Source organism: Suricata suricatta, chromosome 9 (genome assembly GCF_006229205.1).
Source record: "Suricata suricatta isolate VVHF042 chromosome 9, meerkat_22Aug2017_6uvM2_HiC, whole genome shotgun sequence".
NCBI lineage: Eukaryota > Metazoa > Chordata > Mammalia > Carnivora > Herpestidae > Suricata > Suricata suricatta.
Genome location: NC_043708.1, coordinates 102850385 through 102872091, shown reverse-complemented (window position 1 = coordinate 102872091; position 21707 = coordinate 102850385). Strand labels below are relative to the sequence as shown.

Sequence of the window (21707 nt, the reverse complement as noted above, 5' to 3'; positions counted from 1 at the left end):
TTTCCTCTCTGAGAGTAAAAGTTGTATAATCTATAATAATAGTTACATAAATTCCTTATAGTCACCAAAGGTGATAAGATAGTGATGTCTAGGCAAGAGCAGAAGACAAAGAAAAATGTACCAGCCAGTTAAGTCTTTTGTTGTTTGGAGTTCCATTTCAAAGAATACAGTATTTATATTTTCATGGGTAAGTGCCCTATTGTATTACATTGTTTTATTGTAAGTATATTGTTTACAGCCATTTTATCACTGTTCTAATTGGCCATAGTTATTTCTGTTAACTGAAGAAGTCCACTTTTATCAAATGTGTTCCTTTTTTAAGTGCAAAAACACTTAGCTCCCTTAGCACATTTAGCTCTACTAGTGACATGCTCTTGGATGGAACATAGCAGCCAACTGGCATATGGCCTATTTCTTTCCAGTGTGGGAAAGAAAAAGGAATTTTGGCAAGAGATATGTAAGGACAGCCTTTTATAGAAGTTCCTAAAGGGATTTATAGTCACAGTGAAAGAGACATGACCTTAATTTTTTAAAAATCTCATTTTTAAACTGAATACACAGAAGAGAGAACTATTACTTTTACTAGCTTTCATTGCAGCCATACTGAAGAGCATTTTCTTCTTGCCTTTATTCCGGGTGGGAGGGGAGCACTATCAGACTGTCATTCAGTTAATATAAAAGAAGGCAGGCCTGTGAACAACTTCATGTGCCTTATTTTTCTAGGAAAATGCAACATGGCAGCAGCGATGGAAACAGAACAGCTGGGTGTTGAGATCTTTGAAACTGCAGAGTGTGAGGAGAATATTGAGTCACAGGATCGGCCTAAGTTGGAGCCATTTTATGTTGAACGATATTCCTGGAGTCAGCTTAAAAAGCTGCTTGCTGATACCAGAAAATATCATGGCTATATGATGGCTAAAGCACCGCATGATTTTATGTTTGTGAAGAGGAATGATCCAGATGGGCCTCATTCAGACAGGATCTATTACCTTGGTGAGTATGAGGTCATAGTTTCTGAGAGGAAATTCTTTTTTAATTCAGACTTCGAAGCTAGATACACTTGGTGAATAAATAAATGAATCAATAATGTTCCATTCAAGGGGGAAAATGATTGGAAGAACTTCAGTTTTGGTGCTGTTTCAATTTCGGTTTGTCCCATTATTTTCACTTGCAGGTACGAAACCATTGAGTTGATTGCTCCTGGTCTTCCTTTCAGAATCAAAGTTAAAGATGCCAGAAATTACTTCTTCCTAAAGCTAGTTCAAAATACCTTTCCTTAGGAATGGTCAGATTAGGAACACACAGTAAAACCACTCTCAACAGTTGCTACTTTCATTTTTTTTTTTTAATTTTTTTTAAATGTTTTATTTATTTTTGATACAGAGAGAGACAAAGCATGAGAGGGGGAGGGGCAGAGAGAGAAGGAGGCACAGAACCGGAAGCAGGCTCCAGGCTCTGAGCTAGCTGTCAGCACAGAGCCTGTCGCGGGGCTCGAACCCACGAGCGTGAGATCTGACCTGAGCCGAAGCCGGAGGCTTAACCGACTGAGCCACCCAGGCGCCCCACTACTTTCATTTTTTAAAAACAAGACTAGATTTAGTATCCTTTTTTCTGGGCCTATTCACTCCAGATTTAAGATCCATCTAAATTAAATATATTTTGTCACTGACTTACTTTTATGTTTATTAAACTTTTAAAACTAAATTTACTCCTTTCCTTCAAAGTTATTTCATTCATATACATACGTGTATTTTTTTTTTCTTTTCTTCTTTTTTTTTTTTTAAACAAACCCTTGTGTCGAGGGCTGACTTTCACTAGATCGCAGCGAGGGAGCTACTCTGCTACGTGCACATACGTGTGTTCTTAAGCTATTTTCTGGATTAGTGCACATCAGTGATATAGATGCGTTCTTTTTTAACAACTCCAGAGTATTCCATTGTTTAATTGTGCCATATTTACTTAACCATGCCCCTCATAATGGGGGTTTAGGTTTTTCTATTACTCTGTTAAAAAAGATGAAGCAATGAATATTTACTGTGTTGGGTCGTTTTGTACATTTGTGAATTTTATTATGCATAGGACTAATTCCAAAGAGTGGAAATGTTGCGACAGGAGGTGTGTATATTCTGGATTTTGGTTGATATTGTTAAATTACCCTTCCATCGAGGTTACAGGGCTTATAGTCCTGCCAGCCTTGTCTCAGAGTATCTGTTTCTACACACATGTACCAGTAGTGGGTAGTCAGACTTTCTTATCTTTTCTAGTCTGATCAATGAACAGCCATCTCATTGTAGTTAGTTTTTTAAATTACTATTTTTTAATTGAAGTATAATTGACATATGCTGGTTTCAGATGTATGACCTAAAGATTGGATATTTGTATGCAATATAAAAGGATCACTAAAATAAGTGACCTAGATATTTTATAATAATATCTAGATATTAACTAGATATGTTTCATCTTACATAGTTAACAAAAATTTTTTTTTTTAATTTTTTAAAATGTTTTTTTACTTTTTTTTTTTTTGAGAGAGATAGAGACAGAGTGTGAGTAAGGGAGGAATGAGAGAGAGGGGAGACACAGAATCTGAAGCAGGCTTCAGGCTCTGAGCTGTCAGCATAGAGCCCGACACGGGGCTCAAACCCATGAACCATAAGATCATGACCTGAGCTGAAGTCGGACGCTTAACTGACTGAGCCACTTAGGCGTCCCAGGGAGAGCCTTTCTAGCCTTTCTAGTTCTATAGATTTTACTGTTTGCTAGCACTTGTCACCTTTCATCACTCTTTTTCATATTTATCTTGGCTATTTTTGTTTGTTTTTTTATGAAAACTTAAAAATAGCTTAGATAGCTTCTTTCTCCCAATGCTGTTTATACTCTTATTACGTTTTATTTATAGGTGAAGTTAGGGAAAATTGACAGTCTTCAAAATATTGAGCTCTTCAAGAGAGTTGTATGCCTTTTCATTTTTCAATTCTTTCATATTCATCTGAATTTAAAATATTTCCTTTGCATAAATCTATTGTTTTAAAAGTTTTAATATACTTTGAACACCAAGAAGTGTGTTCTAGTGTGGCATCAGGAGAGAAACAATGGGAAAAGTTTGATTTGTGCTTATATGGAAATGGTGTGTGTGTACCTAGAATGCCTTGGAAACTTTTATTAGTCACGTATGAAGCCAAGGAAGACATGGAACAAGGAACAGTTTTAAGAGGGTCAGCTGAAATGCTTATGGGGACTGGCTCTCATTTGAAAATAAATGAGAACCAGGTTTTCCATACATGAGGGCTGAAGACTCTTAGAAGGAGAAGGTTTAAGGATGATATCATATTTTATAAAATTATGAATGGTATAGATAGGTGACTGCCATCCTGATAATTCTATAACAAAGTAACTCGAATTACGGAATAGATTTAAGACAAAGTCAAGTGCTAAAGTGAATGTCAGCTGATATCTAACTTTATCCAAAAAGGCAATACAAATTAAGAAAGTTTAAGAACAGTTTAGGAAAATAAATAAAGGAAGACGTGGCTGTCTGTGGACTCATCCCTGGCCTTTGCAAGGGTTAGTATGGAAGTTACCAGGCCATTCCATAGACTACCTTCTTTGCCATTATCAAAAACACCAGGCTGAGGGGACGTCTAGATGGCCCTGTTAGTTAAATGCCCGACTTCAGATCAGGTCAATATCTCATGGCTCTGCTTGTGGCTCCAGCCCAGCGTTGGGCTCTCTGTTGACAGCTCAGAACCTGGAGCCTGCTTCAAATTCTGTGTCTCCTTCTCTCTCTGCCCCTCCCCCACTCATACTCTTGTCTCTCTCTGTCTTTCAAAAATAAATAAACAAAAAAAAAATTAAAAAACAGAAAACACTAGACTGAGGATCTGTTCTAGCCAAGAGAGAGTTCCTTGGTCTTCCTATTATACTTTATTTTCTCCTTCCTTCACTCTCCCCTAGATTTTTTAGAAATGATATCATTCTAGCACATTTTATGGTAGAAGGACTTTGTTTTACTTTGAACTTTCTTTGGTTCACATCTTCACAATCATAATGTGTTTCTATTACTTCTCTTTTGTATGTAGCTCATTCTATACTGCTGTGGTATTCCCATTCAGTTACTGCATGATTTCACAGAATAAACTTGGCTTCTACTGAGTATAGACCTCTTTACTTCACCCTTCCCCAATGAAGAACAAAGAGCAGATTTTTGTTTTGTTTTAATGAGTATACTTAGATCTGAAATGTTTTACTGACTGTGGTTATAGGATATTTATAATAGGATAAAGTAGTATTCAGTTAGATCTGTATATACTTCTAAATAAGTATTTTTTGGGACCACTTGGGTGGTTCGTTCTGTTAATTAAGCATCTGACTTCAATTCAGGTCGTGATCTCATGGCTCTTCACACTCTGTCTCGTTTTCTCTCTCTCAAAAATAAAGATGAAAAAGAAATTTTATTCAGAGCATTAGTGGGGGAGGGCAGAGACAGAGACAGAGAAACAGAGAGACAGAGCCCGAAGCAGGCTCCAGGCTCCAGAGTTCCACTCTGTCAGCACAGAGCCCAACACAGGGCTCAAACCCATGAACCATGAGATAATGGCCTGAGCCAAAGTCGGAGGCTTAAATTAACCAAGTGAACCACCCAGGTACACACCCCAAAAATTTTTAGTAAGTATTTGTGAATTTTTTTTTAATTTTTGAGAGAGAGAGAATGGCAGACACAGAATCCAAAGCAGCTCCAGGCTCTGAGCTCTCAGCAAAGAGCCAGATGTGGAGCTTGATCTCATAACCTGAGCTGAAGTCGATCGCCTAACTGACTGGGCCACCCAGGTGCCCCAATAAGTATTTTTATTTTTTTAAGTTTAATTTTATATTTTGAGAGAGTGCAAGCAGGGGAGGGACAGAGGGAGAAGGAGAGAGAGAGTCCCAAGCAGGCCCTGCACCGCCAGTGCTAAGCCCAACATGGGGCTTGATCTCACAAACTGTGAGCCACACAGGTGCCCCTAAATAAGTATTTTAAATATATTTTTTTATGTCTTTTATTTATTTTTGAGAGACAGAGAGAGACAGCGTGAGCAGGGGAGGGTCAGAGAGAGAGAGAGAGATACAGAATCTGAAGCAGGCTCCAGGCTCTGAGCTGTCAGCACAGAGCCCGACATGGGGCTCGAACCCATGAACTGAGATCATGACCTGAGCCGAAGCCGGCTGCTTAACCGACTGAGCCACCCAGGCGCCCCCTAAATAAGTATTTTAAATGATTCAGGAAAAAAAGAAACTTAGTAACCAGAAGTTGCTACAAAGCTCCCTCCTTTTGCATTTCATGAATCTATTGCCAACTTGCAACTTAACAATTTTCAAACAACTACAAATGGCAATTGTCCTTACATCATCTTACACACTTTTACGTTTGTTTTGAGAGGGACCAGGATCTGGATATTGAAATGAAACCTGAGCATTCTTTTATGAAGCCTGGGTCTTACTGAAGAAAATTTCTGTGGCAAATGGCCTGTGCCTCTCCTACCTGTTAACCTGTTAGGAGTGTAAAATTTTGCAATATATAGAAGGCATTATGTACTTACTAGTATGATTGTAGTAGCTTGCTTTCTCTGGAAATCATTTTTACGTGATGATTTTCTCTTATAGCTATGTCTGGTGAGAACAGAGAAAATACACTGTTTTATTCTGAAATTCCCAAAACCATCAACAGAGCAGCGGTCTTAATGCTCTCTTGGAAGCCTCTTTTGGATCTTTTTCAGGTAGGATTAAACATTGCTATTCCTGTGATTTGGTGTACATTTTCAGATGCTGCTACCTTTACTAAGAGGCAAAAATTCAAGTGGGGTTTTATATTTGCAGTAGATGTGAATCAAAAAGATTTAAAATGTTTATATTTTTGAAGGTATGACTGTAAAATTCCATTTAATTCTCAACATCTGAAACTATGGACATTACAATTCAGATTTTAAAACTACCTTCTCCCTGTTAAACCACCTTTCCCTTCTATAAACTTGTTATATAGTTCTCACATTTTGGGGGAGGAGTTGTTCATATAAAAGCAGTAATGTATAGTTTCAGAAAGCTTTTTAACTTAAAGGTTTAAATTGAATCTTTAGTTCTGCTACTTAGTAACAGTGCTCATGTAAGGATACTAAGTTCAGTTTTTGTTTCTAAATAGTCTAATTCAATTTATGTAGAATCAGAAGCCCAAGTGTTTTGTCTTTGTTTTCCTCAATATTTTATCTTTAGGTGGAAAGCAAATAGTTGAAAACATCCCAAGGACAAGATGATAGTTGGGTTGTGATTATTTGTTCTTTTGGTTCTCATTTATTATTTTACATTGAATATTTCCTTACTAAATAGCATTTTGGGTTAAATGAACTAAATGTGATATTATTTTTAGAAATTAAAAAAATAATTTCCATGATATCTGATCATTTTGACTGCAAATATATCATTGTTGTTTTTTACATAGACTTAATGACTTTTCTTGAAAACAGAAAAATTCCTTTTCCTAAAAACCAAAATAATTGTAAGTTTCTAATGGAACAGTTTGCAAATTAATAAGTCAAACTTCCCTTTTGTTTTTACCTTTTATTGTGGAAAATCTCAAACTAATAAAATTATATGTGATTATCAATAATTACCAAGTCTTGGCCCTTTGCATTTTATTGTAGCCCTGCCAGTCTCCCTCTGCAGCCCCTGCCCCCTCCTCTTGGGTTATTTTGAAGCAGAGCCAGATAGGTGGTTCCTTCCTAAGTAAGTCAGCCCATGTCTAAAGGCTACAAATTCTTTTTAGACATTACCACAGCATCATTATTATAACTTGAAAAACTGCTGATCTTTTTTTGTCATGTGAAGTATTCAGCTGGTGTTCACATTTCCCTGATATTTAAGTAAAATTTCTTTTTTTACACTTGATTTGTTTGTCAAAATCTAAATAAGGTTCATATGTTATAATTGATTAATAGGTTTCTTTTAATCTATTGCTTTTCTCTCTATCCTTTTTTTTCCTTATTGCACTTTATCTGTTGAAGAAAGAAGGTCTGTTTTGCTGATTGTTTTATCTGTGGTGATGTTTGATATATTTTTTGGTCCCCTGTATTTTCTGTAAATGTGAATAGGTAGTTAGATCTAGAAATGTATCAGACCCAGGTTTGCTTGTTTTAGAAAGCAGGGTCTCGAACAGATATTTGTACCCCCATGTTCATAGCAGCATTATTCACAATAGCTGAAAGGTGGAAACAACCCGTGTCCATGGACAGATGATGGATAAACAAAATGTGGTATATAAATACAATGGAATATTATTCAGCCTTAAAAAGGAAGGAAATTCTGACATATGCTACATCGATGAACCGTGAAGATGTTATAATAAGTGAAATAAGCCAGTCACAAAAGGACAAATACTATAGGATTCCACTTACGTGAGGTGCCTAAAGCAGTCTAGTTCATAGAGACAGAAAGTAGAACGTGGTTGCCAGGGGCTGTGGGAAGGGGAAAATGGGGAGTTGTTTAATGGGTATAGATTTCAGTTTTGCAAAATGAAAAATTCAGAGATGGGTTATACAGCAATGTGAGCATACTTAACAATACTCAACTGAACACTTAAAATAGCTAAGATGGCAAATTTTATGTTATATATATTTTACCACAATTTAGAAAAAAATACTTCATAGATAAGGTTTGCGTCTAGCAGGAGGCATATAGAACTTTATCTTCTTGTGATGATAGCACCCTTTGGATCATTGCCAAAATCCATTAATTTATGAAGAGTTATAAAATGGTGGTATTTTATCATTTCTTGTTCATTTATTAACTGAACTACTAATCTAAAAAGAAAGTGCTATCTTCTTCACAATGGAAAGGCAGAATAAAGTTTGATTCTTTCCCTTTATGTATCATTTTTCTTTAAAAATTTTTTTTATGTTTTATTTTTGAGAGAGAGAGAGAGACAGTGTGAGAGGGGAGGGTCAGAGAGTGAGGGGGACGCAGAATCGGAAGACAGGCTCCAGGCTCTGAACTGTCAGCACAGAGCCCAACGCAGGGCTTGAACCCACGAACTGTGAGATCATGACCTGAGCTGAAGTCAGATGCTTAACCGACTGAGCCACCCAGGCACCTTAATATCTATCATTTTTCAAATAATTTGTTTCTTGCAGTTCTCCATAGGTGATCAGTTAGGGTTTTTCAGAGGAATGTTTTTTGGTTTTGTGTGTATGTGTGTATGTATCCTCATAAACTTGTAGAGTACATCTGTTTGATGTTTTTGATCCACTGACCGTTATTATTCTTACTGTACAAATTGTCTTATTTTTGGCTGGTGACCGTCCCTTCAGCTTGGCATGTCAGATTCTTTTGGCATGATACTTGCTATAATGAAGATTTTCCGTTTACCGTACATGTTGCCTGTTGCTTGCTTGGAGTCAGTCATTTCTCCAAGGAGCTCTGGTTCCTTTAGAGGAAACTGTGTATTATGAGACCATTATCTGGGTTCTAGGGATGCCCATTATTCTTGGGTTTGTAATTGTAGGTTTTTTATCGAACAAACTAGGGAGTACATACGTTCTGTGTGTGTGTGTGTGTGTGTGTTTGAAATGTATCCAAATCAATTCAGATAAACTGTAATGTCAGATAGATATAACTAATTCAAATTTTACATACAGAAATTTTCTTTAACCTCATTTATCTTACATATGAATCTCCTGTTCTTATGCCAAAGGTCCCAGTTTAAACTACATATTACTCATTTGCTTTACTCCATCTTACACACAGAAGTTTCAAGATAACAAAGGAATCCACACTGTGATTACTTACAACAGTAACTTGGAATTGTTCTTCTCTGTGTGGTTATGTCACCACTTCTATTCATTTAGGCGCATTTGCATTTTCAAGTGTTAGGAATTCCTTTAATTAAAAAAATTTTTTTTTATGTCTTTATTTTGAGAGAGACAGAGAGTGTAAAGGGGGAGGGGCACAGAGAGAGGGAGACACAGAATGTGAAGCAGGCTCTGGGCTGTCGGCACAGAGCCCGATGCGGGGCTCAAACCCATGGACTGTGAGATCATGACCTGAACCAAAGTTGGACAGCTAGCTCATGAGCCTGGAGCCTGTCTTCAGATTCTTTATCTCCCTCTCTCTCTGACCCTCCCCTGCTCATGCTCGCTCGCTCTCTCTCTCTCTCTCTCTCTCTCTCAAAAATAAATAAAAAACATTAAAAAAAACTTTTGTTAAATGTGAGTGTATAGACATTTATACCCCCTACTTATTTTATTTTTTTTTCATGCTTTTTATTTATTTTTGAGAGACAGAGAGAGACAGCTGGAGCAGGGGAGGGTCAGAGAGAGAGGGAGACACAGAATCTGAAACAGGCTCCAGGCTCTGAGCTAGCGGTCAGCACAGAGCCCGACGCGGGGCTCGAACCCACGAACCGTGAGATCTGACCTGAGCCGAAGCCAGACGCTTAACCGACTGAGCCACCCAGGCGCCCCACCCCCCACTTAGATAAATAGTATACAATATACATTTTTCCACCTTGCAATTTTCACATAACAGTGTATCTTTCACATCACTCAATGGGAATATATGCATAATTTTTTATTTCTTTTTACATGTGTTGTGCAGACTAATCATATTCAATCAGTTCCTGATTGGTGGACATTTCAGTTATTTCCAGTTCTATTACAAATAGTATCACAGTGGAACCGCTTGGGCATTCAACTCTTTGTAATTTTGCCAATATGTCTTTAAGCTAGATTCTTAGAAATGAAACCACTAGGTCAAAAGATACACGTTTTTGTAATTTTCCTAGATAGTACCAAATTTCCCTCCATAGGAACTATGCCATTTTAAATTTCCACCAGCAAGATGTAAGTGTGCCTGGTTTCCCATAGTTTCTCCAACGCAAATATGGTGTACATTTGGATTTTTGCCAGTCTGATAGTTGGAAATGTTGCCTGAGTATAGTTTAATTTGCATTTGTTACAGGCAAAATTGATCATTTTTTTATTAAAAAAATTTTTTTTCAATGTTTTTTTTTTTTTAATTTACTTTTGAGACAGAGAGAGACAGCATGAATGGGGAAGGGGGAGAGATGGAGGGGCACACAGAATCTGAAGCAGGCTCCAGGCTCTGAGCTGTCAGCATAGACTCTGTGTGTGTGTATGTGTGTGTGTCTGTTTGCCTGTGTCTGTGTTTTGGTCATGTGAAAGATTTTTATATAATAAAACATGGTAGTCTTTTCTGTATTTTTTCTAGATTTTATTGCTTCTAGAATTTGTGTCTTCTGTCATAGTTAGGACAGTTTTTTTCAACCCCCAAGTGATAAAAGAATTTAATAATATTTTAATCTTATACTTACATGGTTTCATTTTGTAAAGCTTTATTGAGGTATAATTGACACATAATAAACTGCAAATATTAAAGTATACAATTTGATACATTTGGGCATATGTGTGTACCTGTGAAACCATTACCTCAATTGTTACCCTGGAAGTTTTCTTGGTACTCTTTGGTAGTCTCCCTACCCAGCCATCCCCATACCAGGCATATACGGTCTTTCCTAAGTTTTCTCTCCTGAGTATTTCAGAGATGTTTTTATTCTACTGTAAATGGTATTTTCTAATGTCAGTTTCTAGTTGTTCATTGATAATATTAAGAAATACAGTTGATTTTGTATATTGATTTTGTCCTGCAACCTTGCTTAAACTCTTTCATTAGTTCCATTAGTTTCTTGTAGCTTCCACGGGATTTTTCGGTATAAATGGTCATATTGTCTGTAAACACTAGCAGTTTTACTTCTCCCTTTCCAGTATGGTTTCTCTTTTGTTTCTTTTTCTTGGCTTACTGTACTAACTCCTCCAGTGCAAAGTTGAATAGAAATGGTGAAAGCAGATGTTCTCGTGTTCCTGATCTTAGGGGAGGAGTCATTCAGTCCTTAACCAGTAAGCTGTAGGCTTTTCATAAATGCCCTTTGGTAGCTGGAGAAGTACTCTTCTATTTCTAGCTTGCTTAGAATTTTTATCAGGAACAGTTACTGAATTTTGTTAAATGTTTTATTCTGTGTTTGTTGAAAAGATCATAAGGCTTTCTTTTATATTTGTTAATATGGCAAAGCATCATTTGATTATTGAATGTTAAATCAACCTTGCAATCCTGTGGCAAAATCCACTTAGTTATGATTTATTATCCTTTTAAGTATTGTTGATTCAATTTGTTATAATTTTCTTGAGATTGTTTTATGTGTTCATGATGGATATTGGTCTGTGAAGTTCTTTACTTGTAATTAAAAAAATTTTTTTTAATCTTTATTATTTTTGAAAGAGAGACAGAGGTGAGCAGGCAAGGGGCAGAGAGAGAAGGAGACATAGAATCTGAAGCAGGCTCCAGATTCCGAGCAGTCAGCACAGAGCCTGACGCGGGGCTCGAACCCACAAACAGTGAGATCATGACCTGAGCCAAAGTCGGATGCTTAACCGACTGAGCCACCCAGGCACCATTCCTTGTAATTTTTTAAAATGTTTGTTTATTTATTTTGAGAGAGAAAGAGAGTGCATGAATTGAGGGACAGAGAGAGAGAGAGAGAGAGAGAGAGAGAGAGAGAATCCCAAGAAGGCTCCACACTCAGCACAACATAAGCCTGACGTGGAGCTGGATCTCACCACCATGAGATCATGACCTGAGCTGAAATCAAGAGTCACATGCTTAACTGGAGCCACCCAGACGCCCCTTTTCTTGTAATTTCTGTATATGTGGTGTTATGCTGGCCACAGAATAAGTTGGAAGTCATTTTCTTCTTTTTAATTTGCCAGAAGAATTTGTTTGGTAGTTAGTTCACCTGTAAAGCCATCTAGACCTGTAGTTTTCTTTGTAGAAAAGTTTTTAACTGCAAATTCAATTTCTTTATTAGATATAATGCTATTTAAGTTCTCTATTTCTTTAAAAAAATCTTTTTATGTCTTTTATTTATTTTTGAGAGACAGAGAGAGACAGTGCAAGCAGGGGAGGGTCAGAGAGAGAGGGAGACACAGAATCTGAAGCAGGCTCCAAGCTCTGAGCTAGCTGTCAGCACAGAGCCTGACGTGGGGCTCGAACCCACGAACTGCAAGATCATGACCTGAGCCGAAGCCAGACGCTTAACCGAATGAGTCACCCAGGCACCCCTCTCTATTTCTTTTTTAGTGAGCTTTGGTGCTTGTGTCTTTTAAGGAATGTTTCTATTTCACCTATGTAGAATTTATTCACATAAGTTTTGTAATATTCCCCGATCTTTTTAATTTCGGCAGAATGTGTGGTGATGTTCCTCTCTCTTTCTTGATATTCTGTGTAATTTGTATTTTCTCTCTCTTTTTTTCTAATTAATCTAAGTGTTTGTCAGCTTGATTTCATTAATTTTTCTGTCATTTTCTATTTTCTGTTTCATTGTTTTATTCTCTGATCTTTATTATTTCCTTTACTTCTGCTTACTTTGAATATCATTTGTTTTCTAGTTTGATAAGGTGGTGACTGATGTTACTAATTTGAGACCTTTCTTTTTTTTTCTTACATAGGCATTTAGTATTAACACACTTCCCTATAAGTGCTATCTTAGCTGGAGCTGTATGTTTTGATATGTTGTGTTTCCATTTTCATTTAGTTCAAAACTTCCTATTTTCCCTTTACTTCATGAGTTACTTAGATGTGTACTAGTTAAGTTTCCAGGTCTTTGGGTATTCTCCAGAGATTCGCTTTCTCATCTAATTCCGTGGTATTCAGAGAACATAATTTGTATCACTTGAATCTTTTCCAGTTTTTGAGTCTTATCTTATGGCTCAAATATGATCCATCTTGGTAAGCATTCTGTGTTTACTTTAAGAGAATATGTGTTCTGCTGTTGTTGCGTCTATAAACGACCATTAGATCAAATTAGTTTGTTGTATTGTTCACATCTTCTGTGTCCTTACTGATTTTCTGTTTGCTCTATCAGTTATTGAAAGAGAATGTTGAAATTTCTATTTCATACTTCTAGATTTAACTATTTCTCCTTCCAATTTTGTTAGCTGTTGCTTTATATATGTCGAAGCTATGTTGTTAGGTACATAAGTGAATAGGACGGTTATGTCTTCCTGATAAATTGACTCATTTATTGTTACAAGATGACACTTTCTGTTTCTAGCAACATTTTTGCTCTCAAATTTACTTTAATATTAATAGAACCACTCTTGGTTTCTTTTGGTGCGCGTTAACATGGACTGTGCTTTTCCATTCTTTTATTTTTTTTTAACCAGCTTTATTGGGATACAATTCACATACCATAGTCACTCATTCAAGTATAGAATTCACTGGTTTTAGTATATTCACACAGCTGTACAGCTGTCATCACAATCTAATTTTGGAATATTTTGTCATCCCAAAAGGAAACCTATCACCAGTCACTCCCCATCTACCTAGCCGCTCACCTGCAGGCCTCGGCAACTAGTCATCTATTTGAGTCTCAGACCTGCCTATCCTGGACATTTTGTATCAGTGGAATTGTACAATATGTGGGTCTTTGTGACTGGTTTCTTTGACTCAGCACAGTATTTTCTGGATTCATCCATATTGTATGGATTTTTTTATTTTTATGGCTGAATAATGTTTAATTTTATTATGGCTATCCTATATTTTATTTAATCAGTTTATGGATATTTGCGTCATTTCTGCCTTTGGGCTTTTATGAATAATTCTACTTTAACATATACGAGGTTTTTTGTAGACTTATGATTTCAGTTCTCCTGGGTGTGTATGTATCTAGGAGTGGAATTGCTGATCATGTGGTAACTGTCTAAATTTTTTTGTAATTCTTTTAATGTTTTGAGAGAGAGACAGACTATATGAGCGGGAAGGGGTAGAGAGAGAGGGAAACACAGGATCTGAAGCAGGCTCCAGCCTCTAAGCTGTCAGCACGGAGCCCAACACTGGGGCTCGAGCTCACAAACCGTGAGATCATGACCTGTTAACCAACTGAGCCACCCAGGCGCCCCGAACTGATTAATTTTTAAGGAAGTATTAAATTGCTTTTCCACAGGAATTGCACCATTTTACATTCCCACCAGTAATGTATGAGGCTTCTAACTTCCTACATCCTCACTAACACTTGTTATTATCTGTCATTTTGATCATAGCCGTGCTAGTGAGTATGAAGAGGTATCTCAGTCATTTGATTTGCATTTCTGTAATGATCAGTGATTTTGAGCATTTTTTCATGCCTTTATTGGCCATTTGTATGTCTTTGAAGAAATCTTTGTGCACATTATTTGCTTATTTTAAATTGGGTCTCTCTAATTGTGAGTTGTAAGAGTTCTTTATATATTCTGGATACAAGGTGCTTATCACATATGTGATTTGCATATATTTTCTCCCATTCTGTGATTTGTCTTCTTGCTTTTTTCTTGAATTACAGTAGTCATTGATTAGTATCCAGTCATAATTAACTTTGGCAAGTGTTTAGTACTATAATTATTAATTTCAATCTATATATTTAAACACAATAGCTTTTGTTTCTCCTTTATGGAGATCAGACATTTTTATGACTTCCTTTTTCTTCTATTCATCATTTACCTTAATCTGAAGTTCTTGTATCTTCATTAGAAAAAAATTGTGCTGAAATACATGTAATATAAAATTTACCATTTTAACCATTTTTTAAGTGTACATTGGTGCACATCAGTGGTATTAAGTACATTCATATTGTTGTATATCTATCACCAACATCCATCCACACAACTTATTCATTTTGCAAAATAGTAACTCAGTACAAATTAAATAATAACTTCCCATTACCTCTCCACTTAGTCACCGGCAGCCACCATTCCACTTTCTGTTCCTGGGAGTATATCTACTCTACGTTTCTCATAATAATAGAATCAGACCATATTTGTACCTGGCTTATTTTAGTTAGCATAATGTACTTAAGGTTTATCCATGTGTCAGAATATCCTTTTGAAAGAAGAATAATATTCCATTGTGTGTGTGTATGTACGTATACATACACACCACATTTTGTTCATTCATCATTAATAGTCACTTGGGTTGCTTCCACTTTTTCACTATTGTAAATAATGCTGCTCTGAACATGGGTGTACAAATATGTTTTCATGTTCCTCTTTTCAATTCGTTTTGATATATATCAAGAAATGAAATTGCTGGATCATATAATTCTGTGTTTGTTTTGTTTTGTTTTTTGAGAGATTACCATACTATTTTCCATAGCTGCTATGCCATTTTACATCCCCACTATTAGTGCACGAGACTCCCTATTTCTCCACATCTTCACCAATACTTACTATTTTCTGGCTTTTTATAGTAGCCATCTTAATGAGTATGAAGTGGTATCTCATTGTGGTTTTGATTTGTATTTCTCTAATGATTAGTGATATTGAGCATCTTTTCATGTGGTTATTGGTTATTTGTATATCTTTGCAGAAATGTCTATTCAAATTCCTAGCCCATTTTTAATGCAGGTTTTTTGGGTGTTTTTGTGGTGTATTTTCTTGATAGTGTTGTATTGTTTGAATAGTCACCAGCAAAAGGATATTTCCAAATCCTAAAGGTGTCTGTGAATGTGACCTTGTTTAGAAATAGGATCTTTCTGGATGTTATTAAAGGTCTCAAAATGGGATAATCCTGGGTATAGAGTAGGCCCTAAAGAGTAACTGGTATTTTTATAAGACAAAGGAGAGGGAAATTTGAAACAGACACAAAGGGTAAAGGCCATCGGAAGATACAGAAAAAGATTAGAATTATGTTGCCACAGCCAAGGAACCCTGGAGCCACCAGAAGCTGGGAGAGGGAAGGAGGTATTCTCCTCTGGAGCCTTTGGAGGAAGCCTGACCCTGCTGACCTCTTAATTTTGAGCTTCTGTCCTCCAGAACTGTGAGATAATAAATTTTTGTTGTTTTCAGTCACCAAATTTGTGGTAATTTGTTAAAATAACCCTAAGAAACTAATAGACATTCTTTGATGCACACAATTAAATTTGGATAAAGTATAATTGTGCGCTTTTTTTTGATTTCTTGTGCTTCTGATGTCATATCTAAAATACTGTTGCTTAATCTAGGGTCACACAGATTTTTGTCTCTTATATATGAGTTTTATAGTTTAGTTCTTACATTTAGATCTTTGATTCATTTTGAGTTAACTTTTGTTTGTGGTGTGAGATAGGGGTCCAAATTAATTCTTTTACATGTGGAATCCAGTTGTCCTACCTTTTATGGAAAGCTATTCTTTCCACATGGAATGGTCTTAGCACGCTTGTTGATTAGCACCTTAGCACCTTTGTTGAAATTCAGTTGACCATAAATGTATAGACTTATTTCCAGCCTCTCAATTCACTTCCTTTGGCTTGTAAATCTGTCTGTATGCCAATACCATACTGGCTTGATTATTGTAGCTTTGTACTATTGAAATTTAAAAATGTGAGTCTTCCAATGTTGCTTTTTATTTTTCTTCAAAATTGCTTTGAAATTCCATAGTAAGATCAGCTTTTCCATCTCTGGGAAAAAAAGCAGATAGGATAGGCAGTCTTTGAGTCTGGATCAACTTGGGGTATATTGCCATCTTTGTAATCTTGTTTTCCAGTTATGGACATCAGATATCTTTCTATTTATTTGAATGTTTATTTTACTTAAATAGTGTTCTACTCTTGCGCTTCTTCAGTTAAGAGTTATTCCTAAGTATTTTATTCTTTTTGAGGATATTTTAGATGAAGGTATTTTTTAATTTTTATTTTGATGTTTGTTTATTTTTGAGAGCAAACAGGGAAGGTGCAGAGAGAGAGAGACACACACAGAATCTGAGGCAGGCTCCAGGCTCTGCATAGGGCCTGATGCGGAATTCGAACTCACGAACCGTGAGATCATGACCTGAGCTGAAGTCTGAGGCTTAATCTGCTGAGCCACCCAGGCGCCCCTTAGATGAAGTTATTTTCTTAATTTTATTTTCATACTGTTCATTACTAGTGTATAGAAATGCAACTAATATTTGTATATCAGTCTTGTATCCTGTAAGTTTGCTAAACCTATTTATTAGCTCTAATACTTTTTATAGATTGTTTTAAGGGTTTTTCATATATAACATTATGTCATCTCTAAGTAGAGATGGTTTGGGGCATCTGCATGGCTCGAGTCATGATCTGGAGGTCTGTGAGTTCAAGCTGTGCTGACAGCTTAGAACTTGGAGCCTGCTTTGGTTTCTGTGTCTCCCTCCCTCTCTGCCCCTCCCCTGATGATGCACGCGCATGCTCTCTCTCTCAAAAATAAATAAACATTAAAATAAAAGAAAATAGGGGTGCCTGGGTGGCTCAGTCAGTTAAGCGGCGGAGCGGCCGACTTCAACTCAGGTCATGATCTCATGGTTCATGGATTCGAGCCCCACATCGGGCTCTGAGCTGACAGCTCGGAGCCTGGAGCCTGCTTCAGATTCTGTGTCGCCCTCTCTCTCTACCCCTCCACTGCTCATGTTCTGTTTCTCTCTGTCTCAATAATAAATAAACATTAAAAATTAAAAAAGAAAAACAAATAGAGTTGGTTTTTCTTCTTCCTTTCCAACCTTAGCTAGAACCTCTAATACATGTTAAATAGTGGTGGTAAAAGCAGACATTTTTTTTTCCTGATCTTGAGGTAAAAACTTTCAGTTTTCCCTTTTGAGACTGATTTAGCTATGGGTTTTTTTGTATATGCCCTTTATCAAATTGAGAAATTTCCTTTCAGTTCCTAATTTGCTGAGTACTTTTATCATAAAATGGTGTTAGGTTTTGTCAAATTATTTTTCTGTGTCTATTGAGATCACTTTTTTTCCTGTTATTATATTAATATCATTGATTGGTTTATATATGTTGAACCAAGTTTACATTTCTGGGATAAATCCCACTTGGTCATATATAATTCTTTTAATATCCTGCTGTATTCAGTTTGTCAGTATTTTATTGAGCATCTGTACTCCTAGGGCATGTTAGTATTTTTATTTTTGGGGGGATGTCTTGGTCCAGTTTTGGTGTCAGGGTAATACTGACTTCATTAAATGAGTTGAAAAGTGTTTCCTCCAAGAGTTTGAGAAGGATGGGTATTCATTCTTTTTGTAGCACTCATCAGTAAAGCCATCTAGTTCTGGGCTTTTCTTTGTGGGTAGTTTTTTGATTACTAACTTAATCTCCTTATAAGAGGTCTGTTTAGATTTTCTGTTTCTTCTTGTCTGTTTTGATGCTTTATGTTTTTAGGAATTCAATCATTTCACCTACATTATTGAATTTGTTGGCATACAGTTTATACTTGTTCTCTCAGAATCTTTTTTTAGCTCTGTGAGATAATTTGTAATGACCTTTCTTCATTCTAGCTAAATTTGGTCTTTTCAAAGAACCCACATTTTAGTTTAGTTGAGCTTTATTGTTTTTCTATTCTGTATTTTATTTCCAATTTATTTTGGATTATTTTCTCACTTCTACTTGGTTTGGATTTAGTCTGCTCTTTCTTTCCAGTGTCTTAAGATGGAAGGTTAGGTTATTGATTTCAGATCGATCTCTCTTTTAGGATTTTATTGTTAAGTAACTCTATACCCAACGTGGGGCTTGAACATACAACCCTGAGATCAAAAGTTGCATGCTCTACTGAGCCAGCAGATGCCCCTAAGATCTCTCTCTTTCTTTTTAAGTTTAATTTTTTTAATGTTTATTTCTTTAAAGAGAGAAAGTGGGCACACGTGTATGCGAGCAGGGGAGGGCAGAGAGAGGGAGAGAGAGAATCCCAAGCAGGCTCCGCAATGTCCACACAGAGTCCAATGCGGGGTTGATCCCATAAAACATGAGATCATGACCTGGACCCAAATCAAGAGCCACCCAAGGTACCTCGGGTCTCTTTTTTAATGCAGATACTTATAGTTACAAATTTTCCTCTGAGCATTGCTTTTGCTACAGTTGGTTTCATTTTTAACATTTAAATCTCTGACATCTTTAGAATATGTGACAAGTGGACCCATGGTTATCTTTTTGCATATGGCTATGCAGTAATTCTGATTTAAAATTTAAATCAGTAATCACTGATTTTAAACGTCCCACCTTTTCCCCACCATTGTGTTCTTATAAACTTCTATATTCAGCTTTCTATTTTAGATTTTCTCTTCTGTACCATTGCCATTGCTTACTCTGTCTATTCATATTGTAATTTTTTAATGCTTTAAAACTAACCTTATTCCCCATAGTTGATCTTTTTCCTGGTTCTTTTTGTCGTCTTCTTTGTTATTCTTTCAAATAATAAAATTTATAGTTACTGAGTTACAAATACATAGTTCTTTTACGAGATAATTTCTTAGCTTTGGCATTTCTTGTGTTCTGGTTATTAAGCTTTAAGATATATTAAGTATGCACCAAGCCTGGTGACGTTCAGGGAGAATAGGAGGGGGAAATTAAAATATGATCACAGTCTCAGAATTGCTCCTGGCTTCAATGGAAACAGTTTTAAGAGAAATTTAAAACAAAGAGATCAGAATTAATAAAACTATATGTTCATTGAATTTGCTAGTTTTTTTTTCTTTTGGAGTTTAACACACACATGTACAAATGTATATATATATGTAATTAAATATTAATAAAAAAGTGATACAAAGAGTAAAAAAATAGATGGGTTTTTTAGCAAGATTCTGGCCTATCTTAATTTTTAACCTCACCTAACCTTGTTTTAGATTTGCAAGTACACGCATGTATTTGACATTGTTAAATAATGTTTCAATGTTTACTTTTGGTGTGCTAGCTTAGTTTTGGGGTGATACATTCCTGCCAATAAACTCAATCTAGATTCCTTTTTAAGGTGTCACTCCTTGATAGCAGAAACCATGTCTGCTTTCCTTATTTACCATACTCAAATAAAGTATAAAGAGCTCTTAGGGAAAATGCGGATGTAATTTTTTTTGTTAGCACTTACTAAATTTGTTTTCTTTACATTCCTTTTTAAATTTTATATCTGTATCAAATATTTCTAGCTTAGGAAGACTCACCATCATCAATCATCAGTTACAAATAGTCTTTGAGAGAGATTTTAACAGATGGTGCAGGTAGGAAAACAAATGACACAGATTCTGCTCTTTTTTTTTAAATATACTGAAAAAAAAAGTGAAAAACAATACCATAGCCAAATAAGTAAAAGAGATAGTAATTGTTACATAAATTTCACAGAAGAAATCCCTGTACACCCTAGTGGGTCAGGAAAATTTCCTTGCCAAGGTTAAATTAGAGCTCAGGTTTTGGGATAATGGTAAAACTTGGATGAAAAAAATATAGCCTTTCAAAGGAGGACAGTGGAACACAGGCCAGGAGGCAGAACCTCATATGTTGGGTTTTATGTGAGTGATGTGACATGCCTAATCTGGGATTTTATTAGAAGGATATTAATAGATGTGTTGGAAAAGTATTAATGGCAGCTGATACTTGAGAACTCACTCTGTGCCAATCATTGTTTTAAACACTTATGTTTTTATCTAAATTAATCTTCACAAAGCTGAGGTAGATGATACATTACCATTTTAAAAGTGAAGAAAATTACTTGTGAAGAAATTAAGCTACTTCCCAAAGTCTTCTACTGAGGGTCAAAGCCTAGATTCAAACCACTTGGTTTCACAGTCTGTACTCTTAACTACATGCATCACTGGTCAGTTAGGTTGCAGAAAATCTAGAATGCCAAGCCAAGGTGATAAGACAATTTTTGTTCTCTAATGTCTGCAGTAATCATCTAGAGATTCTTTACCAGGAAATCTTTCCACAGGCTTCTTGGAATTAGTTTGCTTAAAGTTGCTGACACATTTTAGAGTCCCTCAACATGTAGACTCAGTAGTATGGATGCTGGTATTTCAGTGGAGATTTTTTGCTAAAAGCAAAAAGCAAGCTTTCAGAGGCTAAATAGGTGACTTCTCTTTCCTTTTGCATTAGGCAACACTGGACTATGGAATGTATTCTCGAGAAGAAGAACTATTAAGAGAAAGAAAACGCATTGGAACCGTTGGAATTGCGTCCTATGATTATCACCAAGGAAGTGGAACCTTTCTCTTTCAAGCTGGTAGTGGAATTTATCATGTAAAAGATGGAGGGCCACAAGGATTTACTGTAAGTTGGTGTTACTACTTGGTAAATCTGTTAAATCCTAAAGGCTGTTTGCATCCAAATCGGGAGGGTAATTAAACCAAAAAATTGGTTTACCCACTAAGTGAAAAGTTTAATAGTAAAGAAAACAAGATAAATGGGCATTGATTTCCAGTGTCAAGAGTTAACCATTTTTGCACTAAGATTAATATGCAATTTTTAAAAAGTTAAAGACACTTGCTGTATAGGAAGATACAGTAAAGGGCATCAATGCCCATTTTCTGAGTAGACGCTGAGAGGGGTCTTGGAACATAATGTTATCACAAGGCAATCTATTTTTGGTTCCCTTCAAAGCTTAATTCATCTCTTCTTTTTTTTTTTTTTTTAAGGTTAAGTTTTATTTACTTATTATGAGAGAGAGAGAGAGAGAGAGAGAGCGAGCGAGCGAGCACAAGTGAGGGAGGGGTAGAGAGAGAGAGAGCGAGCGAGAGAGAGCGAGCGCACAAGCGAGGGAGGGGTAGAGAGAGAGAGAGAGAGCGCGCACAAGCGAGGGAGGGGTAGAGAGAGAGAGAGAGAGAGAGAGCGAGCGCGCACAAGCGAGGGAGGGGTAGAGAGAGAGAGAGAGAGAGCGAGC

At 36.3% G+C, this 21707-nt stretch overlaps 1 protein-coding gene across 5 annotated transcripts in view; it reads left to right on the top strand.

Annotated features, from left to right (window-relative positions):
- DPP8 (dipeptidyl peptidase 8) overlaps positions 1-21707 on the top strand; it is a 67299-nt gene that overhangs the window by 3576 nt on the left and 42016 nt on the right. For all 5 annotated transcript variants that reach the window (XR_003912948.1, XM_029950719.1, XM_029950720.1 and 2 more), the window contains 3 exons: positions 724-993; positions 5641-5753; positions 20924-21097. Coding sequence is in view for 4 of the 5 variants with exons in the window: in XM_029950719.1 (XP_029806579.1) it covers positions 724-993; positions 5641-5753; positions 20924-21097 (557 nt within the window). In the remaining variant the exon portion in view is untranslated. The remainder of the gene's footprint in view (positions 1-723; positions 994-5640; positions 5754-20923; positions 21098-21707) is intronic.